Raw genomic sequence first — 16397 nt, forward strand, 5'->3', positions numbered from 1 at the left:
TTTCAGACATGCAGTATTAATATTATTATCTATGTTACAAAAATAGGAAGTTACCCCCTTTTTAATGTCAGTAAATGTCTTTTATCACACTGTTCAGGCAGTGATTCACCACAGGTGTGAGAGCGGCTCCACTGGACAGTGTTTTAAAGGGTTTCTACTGTCAAACAGGAATAAAGCGGCCAACTGCTGATGTAACGCTACAGAAATACCTCACAGCCAACACTGACTCATGTACTGTAAAAAGCTTCTTTCTCTCATTCATATTCAAACAGCTCCATTAGAAAGAAAACTCCAGAAAGACTCAAAACATTGGAACAAATCTCTGCAGTTTATTTTTTTTTTTTGTATTAGTGACAAAAGGTTTCAGAAAAATTAAAATTAAGCTTTGACATCCCACCAGTGTACATTATACTGTGTATTATGCCATATTTGAGTAAATCTATGTTATTGAGTTCTTTTCTTTCCCTTTTAGGTATAAACACAGTTAAATGATGGTAAACGTATTTACAATGCTGTTCGAAACAGAGCATCCACTCAAAATCCATGTTTAAAAATCCGGACTGGTGTTAATATTCTTTGCTGTTGACATTCATCGCTGTTAGTGAACGTCAAATATCTACTCTGCTTTTTCCTTGCTAGGATCTGTGACTGGCTGAGCAGCAGCGGGTGCAGCGGCGGCGCTGGTCGGGCTGGTGATTGTGGCGTTTGGAGGGGGAGCAGGAGGAAGAGGATCGGGGTCATCAATGAGTGCCTGCCTCCTCTCTCTCTCCTTGATCACTTGGATCAGGCAGTAGGTCACAAACATGACGATGATGGTGGTAATAGGGAAGCCTGAGAAGGTAAGAAAAACGTCATTGTTAATACAGTTTATCGAAAATCAAACCCTGTTTAAAGTAAAAACACAAAAACACCTTTTAGAAGCAGCCGCTTGGCAACCAACTTGGCAAAGTCCAAACTGTTCAGGGCCAGAACGTTGTACAACACGATGCTCCAGAAGTTCAAAGTATTGAAGATGGCTCTGATCCTGCGGGACGTTGCCTCTGTCATAGCCATCTGCAAATAAAACATTATTAATGTCCAAAAACAACAAAATCTGTGTCCTAACTGAAATATTAACAAACCTCAAAAGAAGCAAAAGGCTCCATGGAGAAGAACTTGGCGGTCCACAGCTCAAAGTTAAGGCCGAAACAGTTGAAGAAAGCCCAGATCAGAACCACCTCGCAGGGTCCCAGCCAGAGGATGGTGACGCCGAAGGTGCACAGTGTAGCCACCAGCTCCTCCACCACGTTCTCGTGTTTTCCGCCCAGGTAGTCATACACGTACCTGCGGGTAATGAGACTGTTATAACCTCTAAATTTGTTAAGCGGGTCCCAAGCTGGAGCCATATATTTAGTGTTTTTACTTAACTATGTGAAAAAGCTAATGAATCCAACCCCGTCACAGCTCTTTTTCAAACAACCAGTTAAAAGGTATTTCATTTTGGCAAGAACATTTATCTTCTTATTTTAAAAATTTAAACACTGGGATACTTTGAGGTTCTTTAACTGAGAGAAGATTAGATTTGCTACTTATAGATCTAATGACAGATTATTTAAAGTATGACAGACTTTAATCAAACACTTGATTAACCAGATGTTAATGTATTTCTCTTCTGCCAAATCAGCTCAAAGATGACTTTGTTATCACACCATTAGTACTGATGTCTCGTCATCCCTTTTTTATTGAATTATTATTTAGTTATTTTTTTATTATTTTAACTGAATTAATTTTTTTCTCTCTTTTTGCCAACAGGAATATTTTGATTATCATGCACTTGAAACCAAATACATTGGTTAAACAAATAATCAATCCTAAATTGAATTTATTGATCTCACTTGCACAGCCAGTCGTTGATCCCTCTGTCAAAGTGGCTGTTAAAGAAGAAAAAAAACAGGTTTGGATAACAGATTCTTACAGTCTGATATATAATCAGCGAAATGTAAACAAGCTGTGTAAACTCAACTTACGTTTCAGCAAACACGTAGAGCATAGTGATGCATTTTGGTGGCTTAGGTGGGTCCAGGTGATCCAGTCTGGACACCGTGTTGATGACTCCGAACATGACAGCTGCTTTTACCCAGTCATACACCAGGTTAAAGTAAGCTAGACCCACTGGAAACAATGCAGTCACATGTAGTTAGTGTAATATCATATCACACACTAAGAACAATCAACAGTATTTGCACCGTGTTACTTTCATTATTAAAAATGAATCATTAAATGTATGTTTCAGGTGGAAGTCACAGACCCAGAGCCCAGTCGGAGGCGTGCTTCAGCAGCTTCAGGTCAGCAGGGATGGTGAGGATGTACAGGAAGTGGAAGAGGACGTCCACTACAATGATGACTCCCAGGTGAATCAGGCCCTGCACACTGATGTTCCACATCTCCCGCTCCTTCCTGGTCAGGTCCGACTTGTTGGCCTGCAGGGGGCAGCAGACACACGTCACAAAGCCAGCCACATTACTGTGTCACAGCTCAATCAGGGGCTTTTCTTATTCGTCCCACCTGTGACTCGCAAAACTATATCAGTGCTCCATCTTGAGGGAGAGAACAGGCTTGCCAAAGGATAGGGAAGATATGACTTAGTGTTTCCTTTGTATTTTTGGCAACCATGACGTGCAAAAAAGATGTGACCTGCGTGACACACAGCTGATGATGCAGCTGTGTGTCATATTTAATTGACATTGCTTTAAAATGACGGCTCTGAGGCACAGATGTGTCATTTTGTAAAAGGCCCGTTGACTCGATTTCTCTCTCCTTGTGTCTCTTCCTTGCCTCCTTTACTCGCATCCCAGAGAGAAGGGACTAGGTTGTGAGGAAAGGAATCAAGGATGCACACCAGATTTGGTGCATGGGCCGTATGTTGAGAATCAGTGGCTCCAATTTAAAAAATGATGTAGGTTTTCTGCTGTCCCAATAATATTTATTTATTCTTTTCCTGTGAATTATTAAACAATTTTACCTCTTCAAGCCTAACAATTTAAATTAAACAGGGAAAAGCATTATTCTTTTGTTGATCTGGTCGTAAACCAGACACATATGCAAGCAGATAATGCATCATTTAAGGGGAAACACATCAGAAATCATCTCTGTGAAGACTTGGAATAATAACAAATTTAACTTACTTGGACATAAAACTTATCAAAGGTCATGATGGGCCCGAAATAGAAGAAGGGGAGGTAGAAGTTGTACTTGAGCAGCTCCAGGATGTTGTAGTTTCCATCTTTCCTCTCGCAGTTCTCCAGAGCAAAGCTCATACAGCGCATGATAGTAAAGCCACAACCTCCGTAGAAGAGAATGTGACGCAGCTCAAAGTCTCCCTCCACAAAACCGGCCTGCATGAAGGAGAGAAGGACACAATCCCATTAATGCGAATAGTTTTTGTGATGTAACTTCCGTAAAGCGTCAACAGTTTACCTGCCAGGAAACGAAGGGTTCACACTTGAATGTGGCGAGGGTACAGAGGCCGGTGACAAAGCAAAGCCAGCGGATTTTCACTAAGGAGATGCTGTAGAGCAGAATGCAGTGGGACAGGATGAGGGTGACGTAGGTCCAGCCCATACTGGTCCACACAGCCAGCAACCCGTACACCATGTACACCAGGGACCTGTACTGTGGGAGAGACACGTCGTGTCACCACCAGGGATGGAAGGTAAGGAAGTACATTTACTTTATTTGTACTTTACTTGAGTATATCGATTTTATACAATTTTTTACTTCTACACCTCCACATTTCAGAGGCAAATATAGTACTTTTTACACTACTAAAGCTGTTGGAAAAATACTGATTTGTAATGTGAAACTGCTTTATTGTGTGTTTTTACTGGTCTACAAATGACAGGAAAACCTCCTGTACAGTAAACACTGAAGGAACTTTAACTAGGAGATGTTTTGGCTGGTTGCAATTTGAAGTCTTTATCACTAGATTCCTCTAAATCCCCCTAAATCTTACATACCGGACTTTTAAGAAAAGCAGCACCTTTAATTTAGTGGAGTACTTTGATACTGTGATATTAGTACTCATGTAAAGGATCTGGATACTTCTCTGTGGACTGGTCACCATATTGTATCTCAAAGGAATGACGCAGTAAAGCCACCTTTTAAAAGCTAGTTAAAAAAAAAAACATGTTGACATCTTTTGTGAAAGTCAGTCTGATGATGCAGCACGTGTTTAGATTTGTAAGTTGTAAGTATAAATTGATTCACTATGCTGCACACGAAAAGAACTAAAAAACAATTTACTTTTACTGACCTGCACTCACAGCAATGTTAGACTTTAACCACGAGACTCTGCTGACACGACATGTGCTCCAGTGTTGTTGTTAACCAAACCAAACTGACATTAGTGATCGTGCTAAATATAGAGCTACATTTCTATTTGTCTTTCATTCTTCATCTCCACTCATCCCTCCATCTCACTGCATCTTTTTTTACCACCTGGTCCCATTCATCATCTGCTGTTTAGCTAATGATATAAAAAGCAACTGTGCAATGTAGTAAAAATAAATTGTGACAAAGAGGATCTTAAATGTCACCAAGTATTCATAATAACACAACATTGCGAAGGATGAACCCCAGTCCTTCTTCCACCTCATTTCACAGTGGCTCAACTTTTTAGTTTGGATAATCAAAGCAAGTCTTCCTTCTGCAGCAGCTCAATAACTAAATCAGTTTGTCTGTCAGTGGAAGCACCTGTGGAGCCAACATGGAGCAGATCTTAGCGAACAGCACATGGCCGGAGAGAGCAAACAGGATGTGCTCCCTGAAGGTGGAGAACCACATCACCCACTCAAAATCAGCCGTATCCTGCAGATCAATGAAAAATTCAAAAATTAAAAAAAAACAAATATACATTAGGGACAAATGATAAACTCTTAATGTTCTCTCACCATTTTCCTTCCAAAGTAGTACCATCCTGGCTTCACACTGGATTTGAATGTCTTTCTGTTTGCATTGGCTGGAGATGGAGAAAAAAAATTCTATTGTGAGTTAAATTATGAAATTTAAAGAGACAAAGTTGCAGCACACATACATTTACATTTTCTTTGTCCTTGAAGGCAGATGTGAAACTTTTGTTTCGAGTGACATATAAATGCAGGGCCACCACAGGATCTATTTTCTTCTTGTGCTCTGTGGTATTAATACTGACATCTGATCTCCTCTCTGCATGGTCTGCATAGCTCCAAGTCTTCACCCTCACACAGTGACACCGCCCCTCTACTGTATGTATGCTGCACATTGTGTCGTCTGAGTGTGACCGCTGTACACAAAGCTTAAGTTCTAACTCAAGCCTCAACATCAGGTTTGTAGTTTGGCCTCCTTTGGGGTAAACTAATGCACTGATTTCTTTTTAACATGTATGATCTGGGAAGTTCTTACAGGGTATTGTGTTTGCACATCTGCATAAGATTAAGTTTGTAAATGAGGAAAGCACAGGTTCCTTAAATCATAGGGACAGGGATCCTTAAAAAGTCTTAAAGTGCATTAAATTCATTAATCTAAAAGTAAGGCCTTAATTGGTATGAAAATGTCTTAAATTCTTTGTTCAAAAGTCTTACAAATGCTAAGACCTACAAAGTGGTATTTTTATTAATTTTTTCTGACGGTGCATTGTAAAATTTCAAGATAATGGCAAAGTTTTTAGAAAAAAGTTCAAGCAGCACATATATCCAAAAGTGATAAAAACTAGGTGCTGGACCAAGCAAAAATAGATATGAAAGAATGTGCAGACTAAATTTATTCTTTCAAGTTCAAGTTTTTAGAAAAAGAAAAAAAAATCACATTGCATCAACATCACAAACAAGTCATATTTTATGTTTTAATATATATTTGGGCCAAATTCTCCCTTAACATTAAGTAATTCATGTTGGTTCATGTTTTTTTACCTTTGGTGTTGGCTGTTTTAAAATTGGTCTTAACTTTCATTCTGAGTGGCATTAAAAAAATGTTGTAAAAAGTCTTAAATTCCACTTACCTTAAGCTGCAGGAACCCTGAATTAACTTAATATGTTATTGTATTTGAGCAGCCTTTATATGTACTTATACATCATTCAATTTCAGCCACACAGACTTTTGTTGCACATATCTACATTTTTAAAAAGTAACAGTTAAAAATCATTTAATTTTGCTCTTAACTTTATTTTTTTTAACAATCTGTCAGTTTCACATCTATAAAATATGATGCATTGCAATGTGAAAGTATGGACCTGCTACAGTTTGCCTAACAGTCATCGGCATCCCTCTCTCACCTGGAAAATTCTGGGAGCACTATGACAATCATGTTTTTTATTTCTCTGGTGCCTTTAATACCGTAGAGCCCACGTTTCTGGGTGACTTATTGGAGCGCACCGGGGTGAACCACCACCTGACAGCACACGGTTCTCTGAAGCGCCGGGGCCATGAACAGTTCTGGCTCCTTCCTACACTGCAGACTTCCTGCACAGCTCAGCCAGCTGTGCCCTAAAAAAGTTATCTGACGCCTCTGCAGTTGTCTGCTTCATCACAGACAGTACAATGCATGAAAAAACAAAGAGTTAGACTTACACTCCTTGCAGCAAACCATGCCAAAACTAACAATCATCAAATATGTTCAATATCAGTAAGTACTAAACCCTGCAATAGCTTTTTTTATATGTGCAATAATGTGAATTGAGCCTGTTATTTATTATACTTTTCTTTTTTTACTGTTTACTTGTTATATTGCTGTGTTTCTGCTAACTCATTATATTATTTGTACTTTGCATTTCGCCTTTGCTGCTGTAATGATGCACATTTCCCTGCTGTAGGACTAATAGAGGAATTTACTACTCATATCTTATTCTGCTTTGCTTGATTGACATCTACCCCACTTTGGGAGGAGTATTTTACAGATTATTCATCTGTTTTAGCACATAAACTCTGTGTTTGGTACTACATGGTGACACAGATCTGCCCAGCTTCAACTTGAGCAATAGCCTAATCAGCCAGATTCATTGACAACACCTGTGAGGGTGTGCAGGACTCTGCAGCCTGTTTCTGGCAAGATCCTAAAGTCCATTTGTTCCCACTGAAGATTTTTTAAATGGAGCAAAAATGCATAGTTTTTTGTTTTTTTTTTTCAGGAAGGCACAGTAATTTCCAGTAACAGCTGGATAACGTAGACTTTATCAAATGTTACTCAAACAGGAGTAAATAGTGCTCTTGCGGGGGACTATTTTAAGCTGCGGATTAAGACACAATTGGCGCTCTGGTGATGGGAATCTGGTGAGTAATTGCAGAACAGTTTATGTGGGATTGACCCATGTTCATTGTTCTGAAAAAATGTGACACCCGGTGCAACAGTGCGGCTCCCTGATGTGTTTTTAATAGTTTTTGGAAAACAATGGAGCACTTAGGCACAGAGGAGTAAGTGAGATCAAGCTGGACACAGAAAATACCTGTAAGTACATCAGTTCATTGTTGTTTTTGGTCTTTTCATTGTTTTTTGGCAATTAGAAAATATATCACCAGACATATTCTTTAATTGAAGTAGTTTTAAAAAGATTTGGAGGATTTTTCAGTGAGTAGTTTCAACACAGGTGAAAATGTCAAACTGTGTCAGACCCATATTCATCAGCAGAGTATTAACTCTACTTTACACACATGATATACGACTACTCTCCACTTGGGTTTGCACGTGTGTGTGTGTGTGTGTGTGTGTGTGTGTGTGTGTGTGTGTGTACTTGCGTGTGTGTACTTGCGTGTGTGTACTTGCGTGTGTGTACTTGCTCATACTCACAACTGGACACGTCAAAGATCCAGCTGGCCGCCCAGAACATGGCCAGACAGAGCACCGTGTTGTAGAAATAGATCTCATATTTGGGAAGTGCAGCTTTGATCCCCATATTGACGCAGACAGGAAGAGCTCTGGAGGCTCCTGAACACAACAAACCAGACCGGTCAACACTTTATCTGTTTAAATTAAAACAGGTTTTACTCCTGAAATGACATCTCGTGGCATTTTAGCAATTAAGAAACTGGTGGTTTATCACATTATTGGATGCAGCTGTGAGGTTAAAAGTAAAAGGTGCAACAAAGCCACTGCAGTGTTTGCATGAGAGACATCTATTCCAACGGAGACTAAAAATAGACTCCTCAACTTGTTAATCAGTCCTGATTTAGGTCTCTGTCACTTGTGAAGTATTTGCCCTGACATAGTATGAAAGGTAAAAAGTAAAATTTAAAAAAAATGTTTACTTCTTGAACAAGTACTGCACTTGATGAACTTAACTTGAACTTGAACCATTATGTGATGCTTTATACTTTTACTTTATATTTCAAAAGTGAGATTTTGCTTTTTTTCTGTACATTACTGTATTTTTTGCACTTACTGCAATAAGGTCTTGTACCAAAGTCATAAAAGTACTCACATCCCTCACTTAAGTAACAATGCCACAATGTAAAAAAGGTTGGTCAAAGTTGAGCTTGTTAATCTGCTTTATTTTTCGGACTTTAATCCGTAACAATGCCCACATTGTATAAATTGATCATTTCTATTTTTTAGTATCTAGCTGTGAATGAAATGAGGTGAAGTAAAAATACAATATTTCTCTTTGAAACTTACTGGAATAGAAGTATAAAGAAGAACAATTAAGGACTGAATTAACTATCCAAAATTTTACTTGTAGGCCTACAGCAGACTACAGTACCAGAGTTAATGTACATAACTTTCTCCTACTGCCTTGAGCTGACGCATGAATGCAAAAATAATTTAACACTATTGAGGGAAGCATTTTTTGAGCTTTTACAAAAATCTATTTCTGGGCAATTTTCAGATTTATAGAACAGTTTAAAACATTTGTTAGAAAAGTAATCAAATGGAATAAGTTACATTACTTTGAGGTAAGTACAAGTTACAATACTTGTGCTATTTTTGACAGGATAATTGGTCATCTGTAACCTATTACATTACAAAAGTAGCTTCACTGATTAAGAGCTATCAGTTCCATGGAGGATAATGCACTATCACGTGGTTCTCGTGCCTCTGTGAAATGATTGTTTTAACTCCCAAAAACCCACCATCAGCTGTGACTTTTAGCTGCAGGACTTACTGGTGATTACCAGATAAAAGATTAGATTTCAGCAACAAAGTAAATCTGCCTGCTATTTTTAACAACGTCTCAGAAATTAATTTATTCCCGAGTTCTTGTGCATCAAAACAACATTGTAATGCTTTTTAATGCGGGCAACAAATCAAACTTTTATTACAAGTCTACAAAAAACTTACCAGCAAAACATGCTTAAGAAAAAAAACATGCTTAACATGCTTTAAGCTATATTAAAATCCCTGCCTGTTTTCTCTTCACAATGCCTGCTGTTGAAATGCCACTCGGTCACGCACTCACTTCGTCCTCCGCAGCACCTGTTGTGATACTGACCTTGAGCGCAGCAGCAGTCTCGTGCCCGCAGAAAGTTGCTTTACAGCGCAGTTTTTTTCCCCGATTTGTTCAAAACGGTGGAAAACGCAGGCTAAAATGTCATCTTACCTAAATAAGTAAGAAAATGTAAACTTAAACATCTGCTCAGGGTGGGCTGCGGGTCCCTGTGACTCCCTGAGAGGGAGCTGCCACCGGTTAAAGGTGACATGATGTATTTATACTTTGACCACTGACACACAGGGGGCGGAACAGCAGGGCTGCAACATTTGGAGGATTTTATCATGACATGTTTTAACTTCCCCAACCACATACAGTACTTCCCTAATATATTGTATTAGTCGATCAATCAGACTTTATTTGTATAGCACCTTTCATGCAAGCAAAACTGTAACACAAAGTGCTTTATACAATAAGACCAGAAGTCCCCCCCAAAGCACACACACACACACACACACACACACACGCACACACACACTGGCACAAAAAGCATTGGAACCAGGAATTGAGGAAACTACCATAAGAAAGGAAGAACCAGAGGTAAATTGAACCTACAGATACAACTAAATAAATACACAAAGTACTCTGAATAGTAGATAAAAGATAAATGAGTAATAGTCATAAATAAATAGTTAAAGTTCAATTAAAAATCAAACTAAAAAAGTAGCTTTTGAGATTGTTTTTGAAAATGTGATTGGTCCATTTAATGCAGAGAAATGTATCTTCATCACATACAGCAACTTTATCATTATTTACAAAAGAGACAGCAGAATATATAATTGTTACATTTGCTTTTTGAATTGGGTTCATAGGAAATGTTAAATTATTTGACATATTCAATTGTCTCTTTCCTCTTGCTGCTATTTTCCATATTCCTGGTTGCCAGATCTGTTTTGGGAAGGTCTAAGCCTGCTGTAATTTTGAGCTGCAGCCAGACGTCCATGCCTCTCACATTCTACAATGAACTATGAAACAACACGCAGTGCCGTCTAGTGACAGCAACACAAAATACAAAGCAGTGACATGCAGCAGCTGGAGACACAAAGCAGTTCAAAAAAAGAAGAGAATGATGCAAGATGTGGTTTATTATAAAGGGTTAACCAAGGCATACAGTATTAAAGAGATGTATAAAACTCAAGTCCATAGCTAGATGATCATATTTTCACAGTTTCAATGCCACAGATCCAAGAGAAAATAACTTTTTTCCCCAAATGTATAAGTATAAAATTACAAAAGTAATGGGATTCTATATCATAAAAATGACTTTGGTGAAATGTAAACTCTTTTTTGTGGTCCCTGTGCATCCAGTCAAGGAGTCCTAGTTTGGTTACTCCTTCCTGCTTGTCTCTTGTCCTTCAAAGATTGGGTACTTTCCCTCGACCTCAGCCCATGTCAAGGTGCCATTAGCCAGATCTCGAACCATCCCTGGCAACTCAGAAACCTGCAATTTGAGTTTGTATATTAGAATAAAAACAAAATCTAAACTATGATACCATACAGACCATACATTCTGTTAAATTAAAGCTGCAGTAATCTGATTGTTTTACCTCGGCCCTGATCTGCCTCATTGAGTCGCGGTCTCTCAGCGTGGCTGTGTGAGGCGTCTTGTTCGCTGTGTCGAAGTCGACGGTGATGCCAAACGCCACTCCAATCTCATCGGACCGGGCGTAACGCCTCCCGATGGATCCTGAAGAATCGTCCACTTTGTGGGACACACCATTTTTAGTCATCGCCACAGCTTAAAGGAGAGAGAGGACAAAGATCAGTAATCAGTTAGCAGCCCAAATTTCACCTGAAATAATGTTGGCAATATAGATTTCGCAAATCACTGATACATTACATTTGTAAGTTATTAATTTATCGGATATGTTGAAACGTTATATTTCAACAATGTTGTGGTTTAGGCAATAAAACAAACAGTTATGGTTCAAAGAAGATCATGTTTTGGCTTAAATTATCCGGTTTTGATGCAGCAATACCAGCTGGAGAAGCCACAGATGTCTATAAAAAATACAGCCCTTTTTGTCGCAAAAACCTGCTGGAAACGCAGAAATGTCTCAGTAAAAAACAACCACTTGTTGTAGCACTATACTGTCAGGAAACACAGTCAAAACCCAGTTATGTGGCACTACCACAGCAGGAAAAAACAGCTATGTTTTTCCCCCCCAAAAAAGCTTTTTTGTTGCATTATCCCTGTTGGAAAAACAGTGATAGGATGCTACAAAACACCCACATTTGATGGAAGAAAAAGAAGCTGGAAACAGTCATGTAAGTCTAAAAAACAACCGTTTTTGAGGTCCACAATAGTCGACTGCAGCTTGACAGCCAAGTGCCATCCAGCATCCGCTCCATTACCAGATGACAAGTCAGCTCATATACTGTCACTATAGAAATATTGATATGATACACATAACATATTCATGGTTTGCAGACAGAAACCTTTAATGCCAACATTGTATTCTGGGGACTGGGCCACAGTTTGGGTTGGTAAATTTCATAAGGATAGGAACACTTAAAGAAATAGTTAACGTTTTGGAAAATATGCTTATTTGAGTTAGATGAGAAGAACAAAGCTGCTCATTTCAAATATTTGTCAAATGTAAAGCTGCAGCCAGCAGCACGTCTCTAAGACGTTACTGTTCCTGGTCAAGAAATAGTCCCACACATAGTCTTTATGCTAAGCTAAACCAACTGGCTCCAGCTTCATATTTAACAGACAAAAATGAGAGTGGTTTCTATCTCCTCATCTAACTCTCAAAATGAAAGTAAAATAAGAGTATTTCCCAAAATGTATATCTTTAAAATTCATCATGCTGTTGCTAAAATCAAAAAACTAGTATTACACTCACATAACTGTTGAACAAACGGTGTAAACTCCTGGTTTTGGCTCAAAGGAAGGATGGAGCATTTGTATGGAGCTACAGTTGCAGGGAAGCTGAAATACTGGGACAAAAACAAGTCATTAAAATTAAACAATCACATTATTCTCACTCAGATCTCATTCCTTGTTTTGGAGCATTCTTACCGTCCTCTGTTCATCACCCTGCCGGATGCGGAACGAGTGCTCGAAGATGGAGTACATGATTCTGCCGATGCCAAAGGACGGCTCGATTACATTGGGAACAATCTCCTCCACTGTGGGAAAATAGAGACGGTTGTTTTCCCACATGAACAAACTCACTGTTCTGCTCTACAGCTCTGAAGGCAGGTTCGGTGTCGCCTCTTACCATGCAGAGTTTTCTGGAACCTCTTCACACCGACCATGTCTTTGGTCAGTTTAAACGTCCTGCCGTTTGTCTCAATGCTGAACTCCCTACAGGCATAAACATCACCAGATTAATAGAAATATGGACAATCATGTAACCCAATAGACTTTTTTGCAGTCAGAAATTACCCTTTTTCATTGAGAAGTTTCTCCTGATCGCTGATGTAGCATTCGTCACAGGCAGCCAGGTACTCCAGAACCAGCTTGGCATCTTTCTTGTAGGCTGTTCCTATGGCTCCCTTACTGGGCTCAAACTGGACAACATTTACTACTTTGTGAGACAAAGTTAAGGCGTAAAACAGGAATCCAGTTTACAAGTAAAGACACAAATCATGGTCAGTTAGATTAATAAGACAGATAGAAAAGGTGAAACCTGGTGAACCTTCACTCTTGAATATTTTGGTTGTAAGGTTGTTGGGCTGGCAGAATAAAAGGATATGGGTTCTTTTAGGGGCTTCTCAGCCACTAGCGGGACCTTTGTGGCTCTGGAGTGGCACGTGAGGTCATAGCAGGAGCGGTCAGCACATCCCACAATCTCAATCCAACCCTGAGAGAGAAAAACAAACTTGTCTTGATTTGAATCCACAAAATTTCCAATGTTCAAGTGTGAATAAAAGAGAAAAGATTTACATAGGAGGTTTTGGACTCTGCGTCCCAGCAGTCGCAGGCGTAGTGAGCCATCTCGTTCTCCATGTGCTGACGGAAGCGCACTTTATCTTTGGACAGCCCCACTTTGATTAGATAGAGGTAGATTCTGCCAATGAAGTAACCCAACACTGAATTGTTGATCACTCCCTGCGGCAAACACAAAGAAGGTTAAATGACAGACCAGCGAATGCAATGTGATTACAACAAATGTTAAATCTGTTTATCTATTTACTATTCATGTTAAAACTCAGTCCATATTAAGTTCATATTTTTCCACCTATTATTATTATTGCAATACTGGGTCTAATATATGCATTTTTTAAAATAAAAAGCTAATAAAAAGCTGACTGACAGATAACTTATTAGAAAAGTAGAATTACTGCCTCTGCAAACAAGTCAAACTGCACTTTGGGTTTACATCCGTGTCTGTCCATTAAATTCTAATCAGTTCTTCTTTGAGTCCAAGTGGATGTCTGCACCAAATTTGAAGAAATTCTCTTTAGGCGTTCCTGAGATATCACATTCACAAAAGTAGGACAGATGGATGAACAACCCCGAAAAATAATCCCAGAGAGGTCTAAAAACATCAAAATTTAATGCACACAGTTTCCCTGTTCAGGCTATAAAGCTAAATTATAGAGTAAATTACCATATATAATCAAAATCATGCAGAAAAAAGACATTTCTATGGCACATACTGTAACAAGACTGAATGTATGGGAATCTAGTAATGCAATATTCAAAATAAAATCCTCTACTTGCTGCTATTTGATCTTGTATTTAATGATTTAAATGAGGGTTATAACATTTGTCAGTAACCGTCAGTGACCATCAGTAACAACGTCCACATGAGGCCAGGCATGTTTCCAGCACTGAGAATAAACACTTTCTGTATAATAATATATCTCCAGCCCTTTGATCTATATAATAATAGTTCAGTGATTCCCACCTGCTCCACTGCGTCCCCCAGCCTCATGATCTGTGCGGACTGCCCGCTGGTCTGAGCCTTGGAGGAGAACAGCAGGATCTCCAGATCGGCCACGTTGGAGAATTTTGGATGGACCTTCTCGTTGGGGTCCACAAAGTGCTCAATCTCAGCCATGGTGAACTCCCTGCAAACAGGAGAAATTAACACCCCAATGTATAGTTGTTATATTTCGCAATTTAGTGATGAAGGAGTTTTTGACTACCTGACACGAATGAGTCCAGAGCGAGGGGAGATCTCGTTCCTGAAGGAGTTTCCGATCTGAGCTGCACCAAAGGGCAGTTTTCCCTGGTTGAACTCCAGTAAACGTTTAAAGTTGAGGAACATTCCCTGAGCTGTTTCAGGCCTCAGATAGCTGCAAAATTACAATTATTTCACATGATTTTAAATAGTGCAAAAGTTTGTCACTTGAGGCAATTACGTGTATCTGATCAGTACCCGGGCATGTTCCCTCCTGGTCCGATGGACGTCTGAAACATCAGGTTAAAAGAGACGGGAGGTGTGAGGTCATTTCCTGTGGCGGGAGACTTGACATTGTATTTCACAAAGAGGTCGGCAAGCTCCTGCTGAGTGTAGTTGTCCATCTAGAACAGAGAGGAAGCCATTAGAGAGTTATTTATCCAACCAGCAGATGTCAGTATATCCACCAACTTCCAACTCTCTCTGTTTGTGTGTGTGTGTGTGTGTGTGTGTGTGTGTGTGTGTGTGTGTTGTTTTACCAAGCACCCACCTGAATGATTACATCATCCATCTCGGTGGCCCTCTCTGCTGAACATTTCTCATCAGACATCAGTTTTTTTAAGTGAGCTGTGAGAAAACAAAACACCTCATTAAGCAGCTGTTGAATATTCAATCAAATGTGGGTCTGAGAGAAGCAAATGAACATTTTTAATCACTTAAGTATTAATTATTGTATTAGTCTGCTGGGTAGCAGCTTGTTTTTTGGGTTTTTTTGTATGTGTTTTTCCCTAAAAGGGCTATTATAGGCAGTACGTTTTCTGCTAAAACATTTCTGTCTTAAATTGTGCTTTTTTAAAAAAAAGTCTTAGCATTTTTTAAATCGTTTCCTAAAACCAGACGATATCATGACTATTATGATTATTTATTTGCTGTCTTGTGCAGCACTTTGTAATGCTATTTTCTGAAAAGTGCCCTATAAATTAAGATTATTATTATTATATTATTATTGTTTGTTGCACCTTTGAACTGTCCTCAGCAACTAATCTTAATTATAATTTTGTCAATTAAATTAAATTTTAAATTTTCCCAGAAACCAAAATCTTAAGGGAAAAACAAGACCTTTAAAAGTTTAAAAATAATTAGTGAATCACTCAAAATATTACTATGGAGCAGTATTACAGCAAAAAATGTAAGATATAATGCTATAATAATACAGTCTATTTACATGAAAAGTGATGTTTATCCCAGCTTATTTTTGCCATTTTAATTGAAAGTCTAGGTCACTGAAAATAAATTCAAATGTCTTTGAAGGCACAGACATAAATGAGATATAGTGTAGAAGCCCGATATCAGCACTTTGAACTTGTTTTCTCCGCCTGTCTCTATATGATGTATAAATAGCGCTATAATTAAAACATGCTCTGTGTGTTCACGGTTGAATAAACAGACTCCAGATTGAGGAACACCAGAAAAACCAGTCATGTGGGACATCTGAACTCCTGCTCCCCACTGCCTGCAACTCCCCTGAGGATATATAACCCAGTATGGCAGGTAACAACCTGTCCTGTCCTTATGCAAGGTCTTAAACACTCTCGTAAGACTTATCTTGCAGAGAATTCAAAAAGATCATCAAGACATGTTGGCAGATTGATTATTATGATATATGTTGACCCTCTGTAATTATTCTAATTCATGACCTGCAAATTTTAGGTGAATAAATTTGCACGTTCACATCTGCTCTGAGACAATGTTTGGCCTGCAGGTCATCCTTCTCTGTAGTGATGAAATCTGACACCTTGTTAGCAATGCAAGGAAATAATGGAGAGCTGAGGGAGGACTGGACTAGGTGGGGGTTAATTTAAATCCTCTGAATGAGGTAGTGGTGGTC

General features: G+C 38.9%; 2 protein-coding genes across 2 annotated transcripts in view; both read right to left on the reverse strand.

The window, feature by feature from the left end:
* Positions 1 to 307: 307 nt before the first annotated feature.
* On the reverse strand, positions 308 to 9631 carry hhatlb (hedgehog acyltransferase like, b). The gene is made up of 12 exons (XM_042510614.2): positions 9435 to 9631; positions 7796 to 7933; positions 4929 to 4996; positions 4732 to 4845; positions 3457 to 3651; positions 3165 to 3374; positions 2288 to 2459; positions 2007 to 2151; positions 1875 to 1910; positions 1122 to 1323; positions 912 to 1053; positions 308 to 831 (listed from the first exon to the last, which is right to left on the reverse strand). The coding sequence occupies exons 2-12, from the start codon at positions 7899 to 7901 to the stop codon at positions 617 to 619; spliced, it is 1605 nt and encodes a 534-aa protein (XP_042366548.1). The 5' UTR covers positions 7902 to 7933; positions 9435 to 9631; the 3' UTR covers positions 308 to 616.
* An 867-nt stretch (positions 9632 to 10498) lies between these two features.
* The window catches only part of LOC121960761 (glycine--tRNA ligase), a 7437-nt gene continuing 1538 nt past the window's right edge, over positions 10499 to 16397 (reverse strand). The window contains exons 6-17 of the mRNA XM_088071906.1: positions 15060 to 15136; positions 14768 to 14913; positions 14535 to 14684; positions 14294 to 14456; positions 13327 to 13491; positions 13135 to 13243; positions 12826 to 12970; positions 12659 to 12744; positions 12457 to 12566; positions 12281 to 12374; positions 10979 to 11169; positions 10499 to 10872 (exon numbers count right to left, since the gene is read on the reverse strand). Of these exons, the coding sequence (XP_087928032.1) occupies positions 10759 to 10872; positions 10979 to 11169; positions 12281 to 12374; positions 12457 to 12566; positions 12659 to 12744; positions 12826 to 12970; positions 13135 to 13243; positions 13327 to 13491; positions 14294 to 14456; positions 14535 to 14684; positions 14768 to 14913; positions 15060 to 15136 (1550 nt within the window). The 3' untranslated portion in view covers positions 10499 to 10758. The remainder of the gene's footprint in view (positions 10873 to 10978; positions 11170 to 12280; positions 12375 to 12456; positions 12567 to 12658; positions 12745 to 12825; positions 12971 to 13134; positions 13244 to 13326; positions 13492 to 14293; positions 14457 to 14534; positions 14685 to 14767; positions 14914 to 15059; positions 15137 to 16397) is intronic.

The sequence above is a fragment of the Plectropomus leopardus genome, chromosome 21, assembly GCF_026936395.1.
Source record: "Plectropomus leopardus strain MGB_pleo_1.0 chromosome 21, ASM2693639v1, whole genome shotgun sequence".
NCBI classification, from domain to species: domain Eukaryota; kingdom Metazoa; phylum Chordata; class Actinopteri; order Perciformes; family Serranidae; genus Plectropomus; species Plectropomus leopardus.